A 17,270-nucleotide genomic window follows, 5' to 3' on the forward strand; every position below is an offset into this window, starting at 1 on the left:
AAAGCATGGGCACACAGGCTCAAATCACTGGCAGCCCTGCCTATCAATGACATCTCAGTCATGTAAAGCATGGACACACAGGCTGAATTTACCTGCAGCCCTGCCTATTAATGACATCTCAGTCATGTAAAGCATGGACACACAGGCTTAATTTACCGGCAGCCCCGACTATTAATGACATCTCAGCCATGTAAAGCATGGGCACACAGGCTTAATTTACCTGCAGCCCCGCCTATTAATGACATCTCAGTCATGTGAAGCATGGGCACACAGGCTTAATTTACCTGCAGCCCCGCCTATTAATGACATCTCAGTCATGTGAAGCATGGACACACAGGCTTAATTTACCTGCAGCCCCGCCTATTAATGACATCTCAGTCATGTGAAGCATGGGCACACAGGCTTAATTTACCGGCAGCCCCGACTATTAATGACATCTCAGATATGTAAAACATGGGCACACAGGCTTAAATCACTGGCAGCCTTGAATATTAATGGAATCCCAATCATGGACACACAGGCTTAAATCACCAGTAGCCCTGAATGTTACCGACATCCCAAAGTAAGGCCCAGTCATATAAAAGCATGGGCACAGAGGCTTAAATCACTGACAGTCCTGTCTACAGATGGCATACCAGTCATGCAAAGCATTGCCACACCGGTTTAAATCACCCTCAACTAATTTAGCAGGCATCGAAATAAGCATTGTGTCTGGTAACCCATTTACAGGTTACCACAAAATATAGCCTGGTAACCTATAGGTTAGAATTGAATTCCTGTTACTATACTACTTTTAATGCCCTTACATGTGTGCCAGATGATTATTTTAGTAGACATGTATTTATGATTCATTCTTTTTTTATCACTGTTCTTAATGCATTACATGTAATTCTTTTACAAGTATGTGACTCATATTTAATAACTAAACTATTGAATAAATAAATTAATGAAAAGAAAAGTTTTTTTTTTTCTCTTCTCTTATTTTATCATACAACAATAAAAGATAATAATAATTCTGAAATTGTATCGGTGCACAAGAACATCGGTACAAGAAAAGAAATCCGGAAGTAAATTTATCTAGTAGGCGCTGCTTAAACGCGGATTGCCAAAATAGCTTGCAATTGCACAAGTGCACATGAACATCGGTGCAATTTCGTACAAGAAAATGAAACGCGGAAGTAAATTCATCTAGTGGACGCTACTTAAACTTGGAATAACTATAATTGCTTGCAATTGCACAAGTGCCGCGAACATCGATGCAATTCCTTACAAGAAAATGAAACGTGGAAGTACGGAATGTATTACCTGTTTTACGTTCGGAAACGAAACTACCGTTCATTGAAATTTGTGTTGAGAACGAAACACCGTTCTTGACTTTTCTTACATGTGGTAAACTCCCGGTAACCTGAACGACCGTTCTTGACTTATGTATAAATAACATAAAACATTATTACATCTAATGAGTTATAATTGTTTCAAGGTACATAATTGTCACATGTGTTTATGATACAAAATTTCCATAAATACAGAAAGAATCACATAGACAGGTGTTGTGCTAACACACATGAAATTAATTGAAATAAATGGCCATAAATGCAATAAACAAATTCCAGCATACATAGTGTTACTTTGGAAAATCTACATTATCAGATAATTTCTGGAACTGTTTTCACATAACAACTCAACACAGAATAAATACAAACAAACAGAAAGTATCTGAGCAAAATCTTAAAACATTGCAATGCCATATGTACTTGTACTGTTACAAACACAGGGTATAAAATTTGAATTTTTCAGACTTCTAAAGACAGCGCCGACTTTGTATCGACTGTGATGCTGATTTCAAAAGCATACATTGTATCTTTCTCACACTGGTAATGTAGGCTTATTTTCTTTTTTAAAAACTCAGTGATAATTGTTTTTTACAGATTTTCTGCCAAACGATTACAGATTTTGCATGAAAGATCTGTCATTTGTTGATTTCATGCCCTGAACACCTAATAAATGGAAGTAAAAATGAATATATGAACCGCACACACCCGTATGTACAAACATATGTATATATTTTTATTATTGTAAATAAATATTATCATCAAATCTGTTTAAAAGAACCATCAGATGATATAGTTTGTCGTGGCATGCATTTTTATGTCATGATAATAATAAAAAAACTTGAATTTTACCAGAGAAAAAGGAAGATTAAAGAAGATTTTAACAATTGTTGACACGGTTGTCCTCTACACTGACAAAATTAACTATCTTTTGGATCAAATATACAGAGTAGTAATTTTTTTTTTTTTTTTAAACCATGCTTTTAGTGATATATACAATAAAATGACATCAAAAGTTCTATATCAAACTTATATGGCCATTAAATAGAATTCATATATGGTTGAACACAAATTGGATTTCAAAGTCAAAACAGACCACACTTTGATTATTGCTTCTCAAGAACAAGTCCTGGAACATTTTGTTCAGTAGTGTGTTGTGTTACAGAGATCGCTACACAATTCTAAAATGTTAAAATTGTAGCTGCCAATCAATTTTAAAACTGATGAGTAACTGATGTGATTCAAAATACTGAAAACAAAATGTTCCCTGCAAATAAGCAAGCTGGAAACAATGTTTTGCTTCTCTGGAATCAGTAGAATATTGAAGGTGGGTTCAAATTCACAATCTGGTGAAGACCGAACACATGCTACCTTCATAAGCATTTGATACTGAGGATGGGGCAAATTCTTGAATTCTGGCAAAAAATACAGAGTTATGCAGGCAAAATTATCTTGCCTGAAATCTTTTAAGCATGTATTTCTATCATTCTACCCACAATATTAGCTGTTATCCATGTAAAAAATGCGTAGTGATTTTTTTTTTACTACCCTATATAGCTGTTTGGCATGAATAATGTTTGTTATCCAGATTCAGGCATTTTTGTTTAGTTCGGGCAAAAATCAGCCTGTCCCACTACAAAAATGAGCCTGTATGCCTGTTTACCATACGAATCTTGTAATTTCTTGCACTCTGAAATGGGATTTACTTCATTTAAAACTGACTGACAGGTAAAGTTCCAGTCGTCCTTTGAACCCATCACTGCAAGGATAGTGGAGAACACACAAGCAGCAGACATCATTGAGCATGTTTCTGTAAGTAGAGCTGTAGGGGCACACTGTCCACACCAGTGACATTATCTCTTCTTGTCCTCCTTGCACACAATGATGTATCTCTGCGCCACCATCAGAGGAGGTGAGTACCCATCTGGGTAAGACGTGTCTTCAAACAGCACCGAGTAGTCATCCTGTGGCTGTCAACAACACAAATATATTAAAAAGTAATAACACAAAAAAGAGAGAAATGAATGAACGCTTTAATACAATGAAATTTAAATAACACAGAAAAAGTATGCATCAAATGGCTGCAATGGAAGAAGAAAAAGAAAATTAGTTTTAAAAAAAAAAAAATACTACTGTATATTGCCGTGTATTAGCCGACTCCTTGTATAAGCCGACCTCTTAGTTTGACCCTAAATATCAAGTATAAAATCATCGGCCTCATGTATAAGCCGAAGTCATCTTTTGTCCAGTTGTACATTGTATTGGTTTCAATAATACTGTCAACAGACAGACTTGTGCTTTTCTTTTTCATTGTATTTTTTCCCATTTAATTATTACAGACACGGTAATCGTCATCGCAATGCTAATGTCTTCCATGCCATGCAAAAATAATTTAGCACCGATAAATCATAACAGGAAAATAAACAATTCAAGCTGTAACAACATATCACTGCACATAAGTAATTAAATTATTCACTGGACAGCAAATAATAAACTCATTAAGGCATGTTTAATCTCCGTTTTCCCCTCCACACAGAAAAACGATTCTGTGGTCCAGGGCTGTTGTTTACACAAAATTGTGTAATCCAATCAAATAAGAGATTACAAAATAGACAGAGGTGTCAAACAAAGATGGCGGAACACGTTTTTACCATTAAAATGACAATAAAACAAGTAATTTTTATTATTATTCATCAAACTATTAATGCATTCAAGAACAAAAAACTACATAATATTGCATGATGGAGTGTATTATTTACATTGTGCACAAATTATTGTTACATAAGCTGTGAAAGGCTCTACGGGTCTGATCAAAATTTGTAAGTCGGGGTTGGGAGTGTTTTCGATCGGAATTTTATGAATTTGTTGCCTCTGTGTATAAGCCAACTCTCTTCTTTTGGAAAGTATTTCTAGACTTCAAAAGTCGGCTAATACACGGCAATATACGGTAGTTCTTCCCATCCTCCATGAATATTGTTTTTTGGGTTTCGTAAATAATTTCAGTTTAATCTGCTAGAAGAAGAAAAGCAAATTTAGAAAATAATCCACTCAGAAATAAATAAGTTGTAATACAAGTATACTGCAGTAGAACAAAAAGACGTTTTCTGATGGAAAGGACTAGATGCTTTAGAAAGCTTCACAGTAATAAAAAAATATATATATAATGAAAAAATAATTGATTAATCTTACCCCGGCTGGTGATTCATCGACAAGAGCTCGATAAAAACATGTAGTTTGTGGATATAGAGCTAGAACAAGCTGGAAAAAAATAATAATATCAAAACAAGTATTACTTTTGTCCTCTAATTTATAAGGAAAAAAAAGCAATACACAAACGTGAGTAAATACTTTGCTTTTGTTAACCTAAGTATTTCATTTGTTACACAAATGGAAGATTTTGTGAGTTAATTAATAAAAGGATTCAATATTAAACGAATGGGGAAGGAAAAGGACTACACTAATTTGGAGGTCAGTGTATACAATGAAAAGAAATGAAGTCTCTAAATTAGTCGATAGGTTTGACCTTGGTAATCTACAAACTAGAATAATATAAATAAAACTGTAGGATGGGACTCACAATGGTTATACTAATGAAACTAACATACTGTTCTCTTAGAAAATAATGCTTCACTGTAGAGTGTGACTCACAATGGTTATAATAATGAAACCAACATACTGTTCTCTTAGGAAATAATGCTTCACTGTAGGGTGTGTCTCATAATGGTTATAATAATGAAACCAACATACTGTTCTCTTAGGAAATAATGCTTCACTGTAGGGTGTGTCTCATAATGGTTATAATAATGAAACCAACATACTGTTCTCTTAGAAAATAATGCTTCACTGTAGAGTGTGACTCACAATGGTTATAATAATGAAACCAACATACTGTTCTCTTAGGAAATAATGCTTCACTGTAGGGTGTGTCTCATAATGGTTATAATAATGAAACCAACATACTGTTCTCTTAGAAAATAATGCTTCACTGTAGGATGTGGCTCATAATGGTTATAATAATGAAACCAACATACTGTGCTCTTAGGAAATAATGCTTCACTGTAGGGTGTGGCTCATAATGGTTATAATAATGAAACCAACATACTGTTCCCTTAGGAAATGATGCTTCACTGTAGGGTGTGACTCATAATGGTTATAATAATGAAACCAACATACTGTTCCCTTAGGAAATAATGCTTCGGGGTCGGTTTCAGGATTAGCTTTCCAGATCGGCAGTGGAACAATCCGCCGCCGGTTTATTGTGTGGCGTCTGAAATATAAATATGTAACTATCATAAAATCAAATAAAACAGTTAACTATACAGTTTTAAGTTTTAACTCGCATTTTTTCTTTTTTTAAATGAAGATTTACACAAGTACCAGGTCGGTAAATATCAACCATAACTCGAAACAAGAACAGGAAATTTAATAATATCCTTTCAAAATGTTTCACTACCTTTAAGAGCAGCAAATTATTTGTCAAACAAGGGGAAAGATTTCAAAAAGAAAAGAAAATCATAGATGAAAATGACAATGGATCAGAAATTTTGCAAGGTCTTGAAAAGTAGAAGGTACCACGTCATTAAGTTAAAACATATTAACCACCACTCCAAACAAGAATAGGAAATATAACAATAACAACACTTTATTACATACCTATTCAATCTTATTATAGCGATAAAGACACTTTAAAACTGTGTGATAAACGTATTTCGTATTGCACATATATGCGATCTGGACCGGTACTTTTAAACGGGGAATTCCTTTTTATTTTTACTGCAGTTAGAGCCTTTTATTTACTGACGTCATACATGATTTACAAATTACATCACATCGTATTTGAAACATTACACAAGGCTGCCAAAGAGTACGATTCTTAATGTTAAGCAAATCCATGAAAGGAGTTTCGATAATAGATTTAACAAAGTGTTGTTACGACGTTAAATTAGGAAATGTTTTTGTAAAACATAAAAGAAGGCATGTAATAAATACAGAACTTCACATACGTTGTTTTCGCTTCCTATTTATTGCACTCATTTATTTTGCGAAAGAACATACTACTTGACTGCTACGCAGTCTTGTGGTATATATTCTTTCGCAAAATAAACTTGTGCAATAAATAGGAAGCAAAAACAATGTATGTGAAGTTCTGTAGATATATCACCTGGTTTAACCATGCTATAAAAAATTTTCAAAAATTAAAAATCAGGGAAGAAAATTACTTGAAAAATAAATAAATCAAGAAACATTACAGGGTCTTGAAAAGCTCACAGTAAATGAGTTTTTTTCATTAAAGAAGACAAAAAATTTCAGGTAGCAATAAAATCTGGAATTCCATAAAAATCCATAGATTTTTTTATCTCTGACAAAAGAGTAACTTCACAAACAACTTACTCTTTTCCCTCCTCGGCATCTATGTCGTCAACTTCATATTTGTTCGTTGTTGGATTAAAGGAAACCACCTCGGCCAATATCCAGTTTTCTTCGCCGTCCTGACCTTTAACCCTTGCAGCCACTTTGTCTCCAGCTTTAGCAACATAGTTGTTGTCTGCTGGCACTGCTCCACATAACGGCGGCAGGCTGTGGACAACAAACACAATAACAGTCCAACTTATACTTCCTGTTGTTGTTTTCAAACTTGATAAACCAAGCCAAGCTAATTCTACATGATAAGAATTATGCATGGCAATCATATTGTGTAGGAATCTTTATATTCTTTTTTATGAACATGCATATACTTTTAAATTGACATATACTTATAATATCAATGGGTAATAAACAAAACTGGGTATGTTCAAAATCATGATTTTCAGAATTTTCTATCTCTTCAAATTACATAATGATGAACATTAACAGAATCAGTTATGTCCACTCGGTATGAAAATAAAAATATTCCATTATTTAAAAAAAAAAAAAAATATTGTTAATTTAGGGAGGGGATACATGCATATAATATGAGAGATGGAATGTTATATTATTTTGATCAATAAAATAATTGCTTTCTTTTCAGATCTTTCACAAAAAAAAAGTAACAATAAAACTTGTTAATCTAAAAACAATTACTGGTTGTCAGCCCTTGATATGTACATTTTTTTTAAAAAGAGCTGAGAAAAATAATATTTATGTTGAAATTTTACCAATTATCGGCATACACCAATCAATCAAATTTCGATTATACAATCGGTTAGAATTATATGAACTTAAAATGGATTTGGATTGTTAGAATCATTTACCTATTGAGGTATTCACTAGGATAGACCATACAAATCACTGACTTTTCCTCTAGTACCTGTTCAGTCTCTGGGTTTTTTACATACACTTGACAATAAGCCCATCCATATTTCTATCCTTAAAGCAGAAGACTCCTTGGAAGATTTAAGACTGTTGGGATGTCTGGGGGTTTTTTTTCAAATTTATTTACTTTATTATAGTCGGTCAACAATACACCATAACTGAACATACCTTTCTCCTGGCTTGCTCACCCACAATGGCAGAGTGACGGCATTCTGTTGTAGAAGGTTCATAAGAACACCTCTTCGCATTATTTGCTTAGGCCGGTCAGAATCTCCTGTGATAAAATACATCAAACATTTTAATATAACGATTTACTTAAATTTCGGTAACCGGTTATAAAAAAAACCTGAACTACAGTTCAAAGCAGCACCGGTGACTTGAAAACAGAAAGGAAATCTGCATTCAATATTAACATATAATGTAATAATACACTTTAAGCTAAATATACTGAAATATCTTATTTCATTTTTGTTCTTGTATTTTATCACATAAATGCATACCATCTAGCACTAACCTGGAAAAGAATAACCTAGTGCACGACTGTCACCTCAGTTTGTGACACAGTAAAAAGAACATAAATGTTTTGTCCCAAAAGAAACTCACTGCTGGTTATGTTTAAATTATATGTGATTTTAAACTCCAGTACACTACTTGGAAATATTTGCTAGCAATGTTTATAATAAAAAGTGTCCTTAATCTTTTTCATACACTTTGTCTAACTGTAAAACATAAAATAACTTTAGAGACGAGCCCGATGTTTACAGAACAAATATACAGTAAGCACCATTACCAAATCTTCTGTTTTGTGAAGCTCCTTTGATTTCACCAATCTTGTCCAGAGCCTTTCGTAATAATCTACAATTTTTCAAATAAAATGTGCATTAAATAAATACATTGCAACATAAATTTATCAATGTCCATTAAAATAATAAATGCAGTACTTAGTATCCATTTAAAGTATTACCACCAAATCATTGACTTATTGGTTACAATAAAGTTAGTAAAGGAAAGAAATTGTTATTAAAAGTAGGTGTCTAAGAGTTGAAGTTTGTGAATACCATCTTTAGGTTAGGCAAAAAACAAAAGTCACTTCATAAAACCTAACTCTTAGGATTATGGAAATGATGTTCTAACTTTAATGACTGTCCAAAAATAGCTTGTACAAAAGCTGCTAATTTAGCTGGTTTCTGTGCTTCAATGAATCCCAGATTTCAGATTTTGGATAGGAAGCATAAGGTTATGAGATTGAATCCCAATATACTTATATTGTAACACAATTATGATTCCAGGAAAATCCAAAACAATATTCAATGCCTGGATAATTAACAGGTACATGTATTATAATGGGTTACAGCATTGATCCCCCATTAACATTTTCACTATTTCAATTAGTGTTTAATGCTATATAATAAAGGTTATCGTAAATGCTATGTCTGAGGAACACTGCATATAAAGAAGGAAATGTTTTATTTAACAACGTACTCAACACATTTTATTTTACGGTTATATGGCGTCAGACATATGGTTAAGGACCACACATATATTGAGACAGGAAACCCACTGTCGCCACTTCATGGGCTACTCTTTTCGATTAGCAGCAAGGGATCTTTTATATGCACCATCCCACAGACAGGATAGTACATACCACGGCCTTTGTTACACCAGTTATGGAGCACTGGATGGAACGAGAAATAGCCCAATGGGTCCACCGACGGAATACATATTGCTTCTGTTAATAAAGGGCTTGAAATAGCAGCCTGTGAAAAGCAGTCCAATTTTAGACCCTAGCTGCAGGTGAAATAGAAATTCACCTGCTAAAACTACAAAAAAAATCGGAGGTCATTTTTCAAGAGACAGATGTATGTATGTATGCAGGGCTTCTAGAATTTTATAAAAATCCACTAGCCATGGGATTGGTGATTTTAAAAATGTACTAGCCATGATTAAAAATGTACTAGTCCTACTTTAAATAAATACAATTTTACAAATAGTAATAAACAAATATGTCACCTAAAGAGGGAGATTGAGCTTAAAAATCCTTAGATTGGGGTAGAAAGAGGGGGCAAGATATTCATATTTACAAAAAGCATTTGACAAGGGGTTTTTTTCCACTAGCCATCAGGCTAGTTATACTAATTATTTACTAGCTCAACACTGAATATTACTAGCCATGGGAGTGGGGCTACCATAATCTAGAAGCCCTGGTATGATCATCTCATGTGCTGTTATATCTTAATTCCATAATGCTTTAAAGTATATTTTTCAGAGGTCCTAATTTTCCACACACTGTTCCAAACCTTCCCTTTTCACACCATTGTTGTCTTATTTCCAACCGGTCATATAATTTTGTTAGCAGAATTTATTTTTATTGGCGTGTACGGTGTATCACCACTGATTAGCTTTCCCTTTACCTTTGTTTAGTAACAATACTGTACATGTGTAATTTTAACATACTCAGCCTCTGCTTCGGCATCTTGCATTGCTGTGTTGTAAAGACTTCTTAACTTGTTCTTGTAGTAAGGAGTGACTGCAAGAATATAAAAACAGAAAAATACTGACTAACATCTAATAACAATGAAGTTACACAATTACCAAGTTCAGTAAACCATTGCATTGTTTCTAAGGTCTGAAATAGTTATTGGTCGCATAATCAGAGACTTAATTCTTACAGCAACTTGGTTAACAGTTGATGCCAAGCAGACAATTTTTATTAAATGTAGTTCAAACAACAGTCATGTTGTTATAATAAACTACTACCATGTCGGTCACAAAAACAAGAAACAAAAAAAGAAAGACATGTTTTATTTAACGATGCTATCAACACATTTTATTTACGGTTATATGGCGTCAAACATATGGTTAAGGACCACACAGATGAGAGAGGAAACCTGCTGTTGCTACTTCATGGGCTACTCTTTTCGATTAGCAGCTAGGGATCTTTTATATGCTTCATCCCACAGACAGGGTAGTACATACCACGGCCTTTGATATAACAGTGTACTGGCTTGAACGAGAAATAGCACAATGGGCCCACAGACAGGGATCGATCCCAGACTGACTGCACAGCAAGTGCTGTACCACTGGGCTACGTCCCACCCCTCGCCACAAAAACATGTCACTTTATAGAAGAAATAATCTGTGTACTACAGTATTACATCAATGAGCTCAACCAAAAATACTCCCAACTGCTACCCTTATAAGCAAACTGTATAAAAGAAAAGCTAACATAACCAACTACTACCAGTTGCTGACATGCTTCTCCTGGTGTACCGAAGGACCAACAAACTAAGTAGACCAATCAGGTGAAACTTAATGACAGAAACTCATCAAGAACATATTAGAACCAAACAGCCTACCACATTCAAGCCACTGGGAAACGTCATGAAATCAAAACCAAAAAGCCTTTTTAAGGGCCAACAACAACCACCAGCCTCCTGGGAACTGTCTAGAACAACCTGCAATCACATCAACCAAAAGCCCTTTTAAACAGACACATCCACTTCTTAACCAAAATATTCTAAATTAAGTGTCCAATCGCCTAAAGAAATTGTAATGCAACAGCATGAATCATGTTCAGGTTGAATATTCCTTTAAGGGAAACATTGCAAATTGAACTGGACTGCCTGTATTCCTTTGTGCTGGCCTGTTTGAGTAATCCGTATCCAAAACTGTGCATTTTCTGGGTGTTTCATATAGGCCATTTTAAAAATAATTACTTAAAAAGGCTCATTTAATTTGAGAGTAAAAGAGCATAGATGGTGCACTATTTAATGGCAAGATGATGCTAGACTATTGAGACATGGCATAGTGCCACACTAAAACACTTTAGAAAAAACACTATCTACATCATTGCTGGTTGTCGCATGTATGTGCGGATCAGTGCACCGAGAAAAAAGTTGCTTACAATCATGCAATTTCAACTGCATGCAACAAAGTTGCAAAGGTCTGCAGTGGTCTTAACAAAGCCCTATATGCTGCTACAATAATACCCACTTCTTTGTTCTTGCTGCATCCTTTCATGTGTCTTTGAGATGTTTGTCAAATTGTGCTCACCCCTGGATCTCTCTTCCTAGAAATAAAATATTAACAATTTTTAAATTCCATCTGAACCTTGTGGATCAATCAATATAAATATTTCAACAAATCTTATATCCTGTTCAAGAGTAATCAGGTATTACATTAATTATTAATCACCTAGTGAACATCTGGGTGTGTCGTACAAATGCTGTATGCACCTGCTGATGTATACTAGTTTCTAAATGACATTATTTCAGTAACCAACATCATCTTCCCTGGTCTTAGCTAGGTCTGTGCATTTCCATGTCTCGCCGGGTTATGTTAAAGTAATTGTTAGATTTTATGTTATTAAAACATGGGTAATAAATAAAATATAACACTTGTTTTCACTAGATATCATTTCTACAAAATATGACAAGTTCCCATGATATCTGACTGAACAAAAGTAACCAGGTATTATATTAATTATTACACCGATTCATAATCCCACCTGAACCTCATGTATCAAACGATACAGTTCTTTCAACAAGTCCTTTATCTTGTTCTCGGCAGCAGCTGCTGTGGTGCTAGGTTTATCTTCTGCTGGGGCAGGACTTGTGCAAGCTGCATTAGACTGGGGACCACCCCCACCAGAGGCAGTTTTGTTTCTTCCCATCATACATTTAAGTGTAGTGTCAGTTCATAATCTGAAACAGGATAAACATTTTAAATATCATATAATGGCTCACAGGGCCAACTCTGGCACTCGCCAAATTTGCCAGCTGCATATTTTCAAAACAACTTGCAAATTTGCCAAAATAATTCCAGAATTTTTTGTGTACGCCAGTGGAGAAGTACATCTACAAATCTACTTTGGCCAGCACTTGTCCACCAATATTTTCACGTCTAAATATGTCATTAGTAGTACAACCGTGGACAATGTTTTTGATGGCTTAAAATTAAACAGCATTTTTTTTTTTTTTTACTTTTCACTAGAACCATTGAGGTATATTTTTCTTGTCTGAGATAAGTTTTACTTGTCAAGACAAATAGACAAATGCCTATTTCGAATGCTGTAACTGATAGTTTGTTATAATTTGTATTCATTTAATTTTTGCATAGGAGCATCAGGTTTCTTCATGTAGCATCAGAACTGGTTAACAACATGTAAGTTTAGTGGCATGTTCAACTCAGAATAATCAAACTAAAGGTCTGTGGCATCAGATTTATGAGGGGAAAAAATTTATATATTATTATTCTATTTACTATTATAATATATATGTGAGAATAATGTTTGAGATGACTTTATGCAATACTTCAGCAATCATTGACAACCAAATGGTAGCCAGCTACTGTATCTGAAATGCGAATTTGTTCTTAAATCTGATGCCACAGACCTTTAGTTTGATTATTCTCAAGTTGAGCGTGCATGATATGACCACTAAACATCAGCACGACAGTCGAGTCACGTCTCCACACATTTTGTCCTACGTTAGCACAACAATAATGGTCGAAATGGAGTGTGACATAGGGGCATCAGGTTTCTTCATTTAAAGTCCGAACCAAATTGTTAACTACAATAAATTGCTCTCCTACATTTATTTTTCATTGTATTTTACCCACATTTTGTCCAGATAGAAATCCTGGAAAAAAACATTACAATGACACAGATTCCACACACACCAGATGATAACTATGTCACCTATATTGACTTCGCTGAGATTGCATAGGGCAAAAAGCATGTAATTTTGTGTGGGCTGCCATTTTGCCTTTTTATGGAATACTCTCCAAGAGGGGTGAAAGGATATGACTTAATCTAACAATGTCATAATGCGTTTTAATTTTTTTTAAAGAAGGTTATTTTTGTTTAAAGACACCACTAGAGCATATTGATGTCATATTAATTAAGTCACATACTTCGGTGGCTTTTATCCCTCTTGAAGAGTATTCCATAAAAATGTAAAATGGCAGACGGCAAAAAACTGCACATATTTTGCCGTATGCGATCTCAGTCTCAGCTAAGTCAATATACGGTCTCATATGTGGAATCTGTGTCACTGTAATGGACATAATTTGGGGCAAATGTAATGGTAATTAAAGATAGGAGAGTAATTGGCATGAGTTCGGCCCGTAACCTCCTTTCATTGGTTAGGGTAGTTTTGGGGATAGGGTCTTTAGAGACTTTGATATAGAGGGGTACATGTCAAACTCTTTCCAAGTAATTTATCTTAGTTGTTAACAATTTGGTTCAGACTTTAGTGTTGATACCTGTTACCAACATAAGTTTAATGTCTCGGGAATAATCAGAACTTAGTTCATCAATATAAACTCGAATGTAAGTGCACATTGAGTACTTACATTCGAGTTTATCTTGAACTAATCAGAGCTAAAGTATGTGCCATATAATGTAGCATCAGATTTAGGACAAAATGTGTATTTCAGACACAGTAGCTGGCTACCATTTGGTGGTCGACGACCGCCGAAGTATTACAGACAGTCAGAGACAGAGTCACCGAGTCTCAGAGCATGAGAGTGAATGTGACTCACTGACTGCCACTAGTGGCACTAGTCTACTGTCACTTCAACAGTTTAAGGAGAGTTGACCTACTTCCAAGCTCACCCAAATACTCCAATGTTACCCGAAGTTAACTTATACATAATAGTCTTCTAGAATAAATATTTTAACAAATAATGCTGCAAGATATGCAATGCATATCAAGAATACAAAAAATCCTTACACAGACAAACAAAAACAAAAAGAGTCAATCTTCAAACCGGAAGTGTTTATTCTTTGTCACTTTGCGGTAATTTCTTCTGTTCCAAAAAGCACCGGTGGTGACTTGTATTTAATCCGCCTAGTCTGGAGGGACGTAAATATGTGGTTCAGTATTGACTTAATGTGCCCCGTGCACTATTAATTCGCCTACAGATGACTCGGGACGATTCGTCTACCATCAAAAATAACTGTTGGACGATTCGTCCACTAGATTATTCTTATCAGTTATTTAACTGACTAAATAAATGTACGTACACTTCGTCCAGGCATTAAATACTTAATAAGAGAATAACTAATATCGCTAAAATTAAATCCTATATCCGTGAAATAAGGAAAGAAAACATTTACAAATATATATAAATCTTCAAGAAAATCTTACAGATTTATAAATCTGAAATTTTTAATTTCTCTTCCTTCTGTTTCCCAGAAAACAAAGATAAACAGAAGGAAGAGCACGTAGGACAGTGGAAATAGGAGAAAGAAGAAGTAGAACCAAGATTAAGATAAAAGTCAGAGAATAGAACGAAGGGAAAGAGGAACAAGAAAAAGAAGAAGCATGGATAAATAGAAAATAAACTAAAATAGAAGAGAAATAGAAGAAAGAAAGAAAGAAATGTTTTATTTAATGACGCACTCAACACATTATATATGTCAGACATATGGTTAAGAACCGCACAGATATTGAGAGAGGAAACCTGCTGTCGCCACTTCATGGGCCACTCTTAGCAGCTAGGGATCTTTTATGTGCACCATCCCACAGACAGGGTAGTACATACCACGGCCTTTGATATACCAGTCGTGGTGCACTGGCTGGAACGAGAAACAGCCCAATGGGCCCACCGACGGGGATCGATCCCACACCGACCGCGCATCTAGCAAGCGCTTTACCACTGGGCTACGTCCCGCCCCTAGAATAAAGATAACAAGGACAGTGAAAATAGGAGATAGAAAAAATAAATAGGAAAAAGAATAAGAGAAAAGAAAGGCAAAGGAAATAAACAGAGAGAAAAGGAAATAACAGATAAACTGGAAGGAGGAGAGAAAATACAACAGGCAGAGAAAAGAAAACAAATGAACAAAATACAAGAGAAAAATAGACAAAAGAATAAATAGAAAGATGGGAATATGAATCGAAGACAGATGTAAAATAAAAGATATGATAAGGAGACAGAAAAATAATGACGAGAATGAAAATGTAAAGAACAAAAGAGAAAAACGTAGGGGACTGTCAGGGGCCTGCTTTACATTGCGTGGGGAAGTTTTACCCCTGTGAGAATAAGTCCCATACTATTAACGATTTATCACATGATTTGGTCAGACTGATGAAATGTTAACCCACGGTCAAGTCATAGCTTTTATCGTGCACACTCAGAACAAGCTGTTGTAGCACACGCCTGGCATGGGCGTCTTTCATCGGCTCCTCTGTCCAGGACAGGAAAGGGTTTAGTGTGGGTGGTGGGAGAAGAGAGGGGGTCGCCTGCACTAGGATGTGCAAGGAAGCACAAGTAGTCCGACCAGGGTCGGTAGCGGGCGAGGGTTGGTTTTGGTGCTATTATCCTAAATTTGTAAAGTCAAATAAAAAATGTTGCGTAATTTCTTGAAGGTAATTTTGTCGCATAATTTAGAACAGTTAATCGAAATTAAAAATGGAGCTAATTGGTTGATTTGAATTAGTTGATGAAAAGATAATTCCTTGCTAGAACCTTTTGGGATTGGGTAAAGTGGGACGGAATTATTTGTCTGATTCCCTCTGGGCGTGAATGCAAGTGCGCATGCGTATTAGGGATATAGTTTTCTTTTGCCTGACTCCCTATCGAACGTAGGGGCGAGACGTAGCCCAGTGGTAAAGTGCTCGCTTGATGCGCGGTCGGTTTGGAATCGATCCCCCGTCAGTGGGCCCATTGGGCTATTTCTCGCTCCAGCCAATGCACCACGACTGGTACACCAAAGACCGTGGTATGTGCTATCCTGTCTATGGGATGGTGCATATAAAAGATCCCTTGCTGCTAATCGAAAAGAGTAACCCATGAATTGGCGACAGCGAGTTTCCTCCCTCAGTATCTGTGTGGTCCTTAACCATATGTTCGACGCCATATAGCCGTGAATAAAATGTGATGAGTGCGTCGTTAAATAAAACATTTCCTTCCTTCCTTCCCTATGGAACGTGCTGGGCCATTAGAAGTAGTTCGGATGCATTGTTATCATTAGTCAATGCATCCTGTGTGGTAGTGATGTATTTAATGTGTGTGCTGTATTATTGTTGTTACTTAATTATGTATATTTAGGCTGTACCTATATTGTCCTATGTCCCTAATCGTAAACCAAACGTCAACTTCACCCGAAGAAAAAAAGTTTCCTCTTCTCTTGGATTTAAAGAAACATAAGGAGAGGGAAAGAATTAAATACAGAGTTAATATGTATAAAAAAAATTCTTAGATACAGAAATAGTGTAATACATTGGCAACATAATATATTTTATAGTGTAATACATATACAATAATTCGAAATATATACATTTCAAAACTATGTTTAAATACAGAATTAAAATTGTCAATAAAAATACATATTTTTTTAATAACAGACACTTTTGGAAAAGTGATTAAAGAATTGTTTCCATTTGAAGGTGTTTGGCCTAGTACTGTAGTATTTACCTATGTATAATTCCCTTAAAATATGGACACTGAAATCGATAATGAAATTCATCACATGACATATGTAGGCCTACGTGTAGGCCTTTAATGAATTATTAGTATTGCAAAGTAACGTCAATCGTTTTGTGACGCAATGTGCCTGCACCAGCCGCACCCACACCAACGGGTCCGAAGAGAAAGAAGAGGAAGAGGAAACGCGCGCCAGAGGCGGAAAATGGGAGGACA

The 17,270-nt window shown here is 35.3% G+C and overlaps 1 protein-coding gene across 3 annotated transcripts; it reads right to left on the minus strand.

Moving 5' to 3' along the window:
- Positions 1-1,450: 1,450 nt before the first annotated feature.
- LOC121368001 (SAGA-associated factor 29-like) lies at positions 1,451-14,422 on the minus strand. Of its 3 annotated transcripts, none has more exons than XM_041492494.1 (10): positions 14,357-14,422; positions 12,130-12,325; positions 11,616-11,691; positions 10,077-10,149; positions 8,413-8,477; positions 7,791-7,896; positions 6,723-6,908; positions 5,505-5,598; positions 4,521-4,589; positions 1,451-3,301 (listed from the first exon to the last, which is right to left on the minus strand). In XM_041492494.1, the coding sequence occupies exons 2-10, from the start codon at positions 12,295-12,297 to the stop codon at positions 3,185-3,187; spliced, it is 954 nt and encodes a 317-aa protein (XP_041348428.1). In that variant the 5' UTR covers positions 12,298-12,325; positions 14,357-14,422; the 3' UTR covers positions 1,451-3,184. The 3 variants fall into 3 exon arrangements, with proteins under 3 accessions (XP_041348428.1, XP_041348429.1, XP_041348430.1); XM_041492495.1 differs by having other exon boundaries at positions 14,239-14,365; XM_041492496.1 differs by lacking the exon at positions 14,357-14,422 and adding an exon at positions 14,227-14,334.
- Between the last annotated feature and the right edge of the window lie 2,848 nt (positions 14,423-17,270).

This window comes from Gigantopelta aegis, chromosome 3 (genome assembly GCF_016097555.1).
Source record: "Gigantopelta aegis isolate Gae_Host chromosome 3, Gae_host_genome, whole genome shotgun sequence".
Classification (NCBI taxonomy): domain Eukaryota; kingdom Metazoa; phylum Mollusca; class Gastropoda; order Neomphalida; family Peltospiridae; genus Gigantopelta; species Gigantopelta aegis.

Coding starts and splice junctions, on each gene's coding strand:
- LOC121368001 (XM_041492494.1), bottom strand. CDS start 12,297: ATGATGGGAAGAAACAAAACTGCCTCTGGTGGGGGTGGTCCCCAGTCT. Junction 4,590..5,504: donor CATTATTTCCTAAGGGAACA/GTATGTTGGTTT, acceptor ATTTTTTTCCAG/CTTGTTCTAGCTCTATATCC. Junction 3,302..4,520: donor TCGATGAATCACCAGCCGGG/GTAAGATTAATC, acceptor TGTTGTTGACAG/CCACAGGATGACTACTCGGT.